This window comes from Atta colombica, unplaced genomic scaffold (assembly GCF_001594045.1).
Source record: "Atta colombica isolate Treedump-2 unplaced genomic scaffold, Acol1.0 scaffold121, whole genome shotgun sequence".
NCBI lineage: Eukaryota > Metazoa > Arthropoda > Insecta > Hymenoptera > Formicidae > Atta > Atta colombica.
The window spans coordinates 239381-242426 of NW_017259208.1; the positions used below are offsets into that span (position 1 = coordinate 239381).

General features: G+C 35.9%; 1 protein-coding gene across 1 annotated transcript in view; it reads right to left on the reverse strand.

The window, feature by feature from the left end:
• Positions 1-595: 595 nt before the first annotated feature.
• The window catches only part of LOC108694620 (beta-1,3-galactosyltransferase 5), a 16281-nt gene continuing 13830 nt past the window's right edge, over positions 596-3046 (reverse strand). The window contains exons 2-3 of the mRNA XM_018204210.1: positions 1683-2273; positions 596-1385 (exon numbers count right to left, since the gene is read on the reverse strand). Coding sequence (XP_018059699.1) covers positions 871-1385; positions 1683-2241 — 1074 coding nt within the window. The 5' untranslated portion in view covers positions 2242-2273 and the 3' untranslated portion in view covers positions 596-870. The remainder of the gene's footprint in view (positions 1386-1682; positions 2274-3046) is intronic.

The window sequence follows — 3046 nt, forward strand, 5'->3', positions numbered from 1 at the left end:
ATATAATTATAATTTAAATAATTTTCGAAAATCGTATCTAAAGCGTAAAAAAATTGTGCACGCCTTCAAAATTAATTTTATTTCAAACAACGTTTAATTACAAGCCTTGATTATAGACTAATAGTCTCGAATAGAGAAATAAACCCAATTTAGTAAATAAGTAAATATATAATCTTGGGTAAACTTACACTATATTTGAGTATTTTTCGAATATAAATAATAATCAAATACAGGAATTGAAACCGGTATCATTCCATCGAGATTTGAGTAAGTGATATTGATCCCTATGTATTATTTGCGACATGTAAATATAACATCGATACAAGGATCTTTTCCAAATATTAGGAACTTGGTCGGTCTAGACATTACTCTGAGATGCGACAATTTGAAGTATTCTACACTAGACGATTCGCATATAAGTACACATTTCCGCTTTGCTGTTTCCTGACCGTGACTTAGCGCGAGACACAATTGTGTCTCTTAATATTTCTAATAAAAGAGATTCATCGAAATTATACCCGTTTCACTTCTTGTTTGAATTGTAAATTTCATAATATGTGTTTGTTGCGCTGTGTGTGTGTGTGTGTGTGTGTGTGTGTGTGTGTGTGTGTGTGTGTGTGTGTGTATATACATATATACACATATGCACATATATGTAACGCATTATTACGTATCATACATAATATGGCGTTTGTATATTGTGCAAATAATCGAACACTTACGTTGAACTGTTGTGCAGGGCATACCGCAATGCATATAGAATTATTAACGCAGAAAGCATATAAGAACACTCGCTGTTCGTATCTCTCTTTCTTTCCGCCGTCCTCGCGTTACGACGTTGAAGTATAACGAAATTGTTCTATTAGACGTTTAATTCAATAGGCTTTCACTGCTAGGCCGTGGTTTAGTAACCAGACTATATAAGGCTCGTATTCCGTTCTCCGTTAGATCCGGAGGCCCGAACAAAAAATCCCGTCGAGCGTTCGGATTCGACAACAGGTCCCGCATGCTCTCAGTCGTAAGCACCCAAGAGCGTAATGAGGTTTGCGTTAAATTTACTTTCCTAGCCAGTGTCCCGGTAATGTGAACGTCGTCGATCCAAAAGTACGGCTCTTTCTGAGCTTCGCGGTACAGTATAAATACACTATCGGGAGAGTATAGGATCGCCCATCCAGCACAATATGCGGGATAAAGTCTACCGGGATACTCCTGAGGAGAGACACGCCATTTTGAGCGCCAGGATCTCTTCACTGCGGAAGCCGACAGAAGATCACAGAGAATCAGACGTCTTGCACCCCACGGCGAAAGGCCATGCGTTAGAAAGTCCAACATGGCCGGTAAATGAACAAAAACGTCATCATCTAATTTAAGAATATATTTGGCACCTGAAACAAAAAATAGTAACATCAAAATCAGATATAAATATTATACCCTTGTAAATTTAATAAAAATATAAAAAATAAAAGATAAGAATTGTATAAGAAAATCTATTTATAAGAAAAATTAATCGATCAAATTAATATTAATAAATCTATTCAATCAAATATCAATTATTATCAATTATCATCAACTATTATCATTATAATATTGTTGTAATATCTGACAAAAAAAATGGTCGCAAATCAAAAATAAATAAAATAAAATTATAAAACGGTGAACATCATATTATGTTCGCTTCTTACTTGGACAATAATAAGTAGCCCACTTTAATCCCATAACGTGCTTGTAGGTCATGTTTCTGTAGGCATCAAGAAAGTTTCCCTGTATTAAGTCTTGGTATTTCTCGTTCTCCTTCTTGAGTTTGGATTGATATTTCTCCGAGTATCCCACGAGAAATAATAAAGTCACGTCCGGCGCTTGTTGACCCCAGGTCTCCCGCACGACATGCCTCTTCGGAAAATTCCCTGGCGCCGAGTGAACCAACATTAACAGCAATGGCTGCGTACGATTACAGGGATTGTGATTCATAATGAACCTAAAGTCCGTGATGTTGATCAGCGTGGATTTATCATCGGACGGAAGTTCGTTTATTGAGTAGGGCTGCGTGGAGGGTGTGACGTTTCCGGGAAATATAAGGATATATCCTGGCGCGGCCACACCGCCGCTGGAGTAAGGAATCGGCGATCCTGAACCATCGATGTGAATCCAAAACGAGAAGCATCCAGTTAGTGCCAAAATGACCACAAAGATGAGGGTGCATGGCGAAGTACCGGAGGCATGTAGCCGCCGCTTATCCAGCATACTAATAAGCCCCTTTCATCATATACATCTGCCTGAAAACACGAATATTCTCGATTAGGTAACTTGTTCTCACCTTTACAGATTATTACTCGTATTATAGATCCTGTACGTTCCAGGTGTCTCATGATCCTTTCGGACATCCTTACTGCAGACTGTACCAGTTTTATAGAATATACATTAAAATGTATCTCTTTTTACAATTCACAAAGAGAAACAAAGTAACCAATAAAAGTTTATTAAGAGCTTAGTAAGAGCCAACGAGAATCCGTAGTCGTTTTGCAAAGTATGTGTTAGTGAAAAGTTATGCAATTCACAATTACATGCAAAAACGCAAACGTTTTGATAAGTTCTAGTCATCCTAAGTACAACTGAGAAGATTCTGATCAGAAAAATGAATGTTGATAACATTTGATAAAACGTAATATATACGTTTATAAAAAAAAGATGTAAACTAAAAATATCTAGTCACTAAAGTAAAGTAATACACACGAGTTATGATCACTGAGAAAACGCACAGTACATATAAAATTCTATGAAGCCGGATAGTAAGAATGTCTGGCTCAGAATGTCATTGTTTAGAAATAAAATAGACAATGATAAAGGAAAATTATAGTCTGGAAAAGTAAACAATTGACATACCACGATAAAAACCGAACAATTAGAGTAGACGATATATGATATGAAATATGATTAATTGTAAGAAACAACAGTGAGAATGTTTTTCTAGTTTTTTCATGTTATAATATTATGAGAATTTTATAAATTTTTATTTTAGAAAACGCTATAAAATTTGTGATCGTAAACT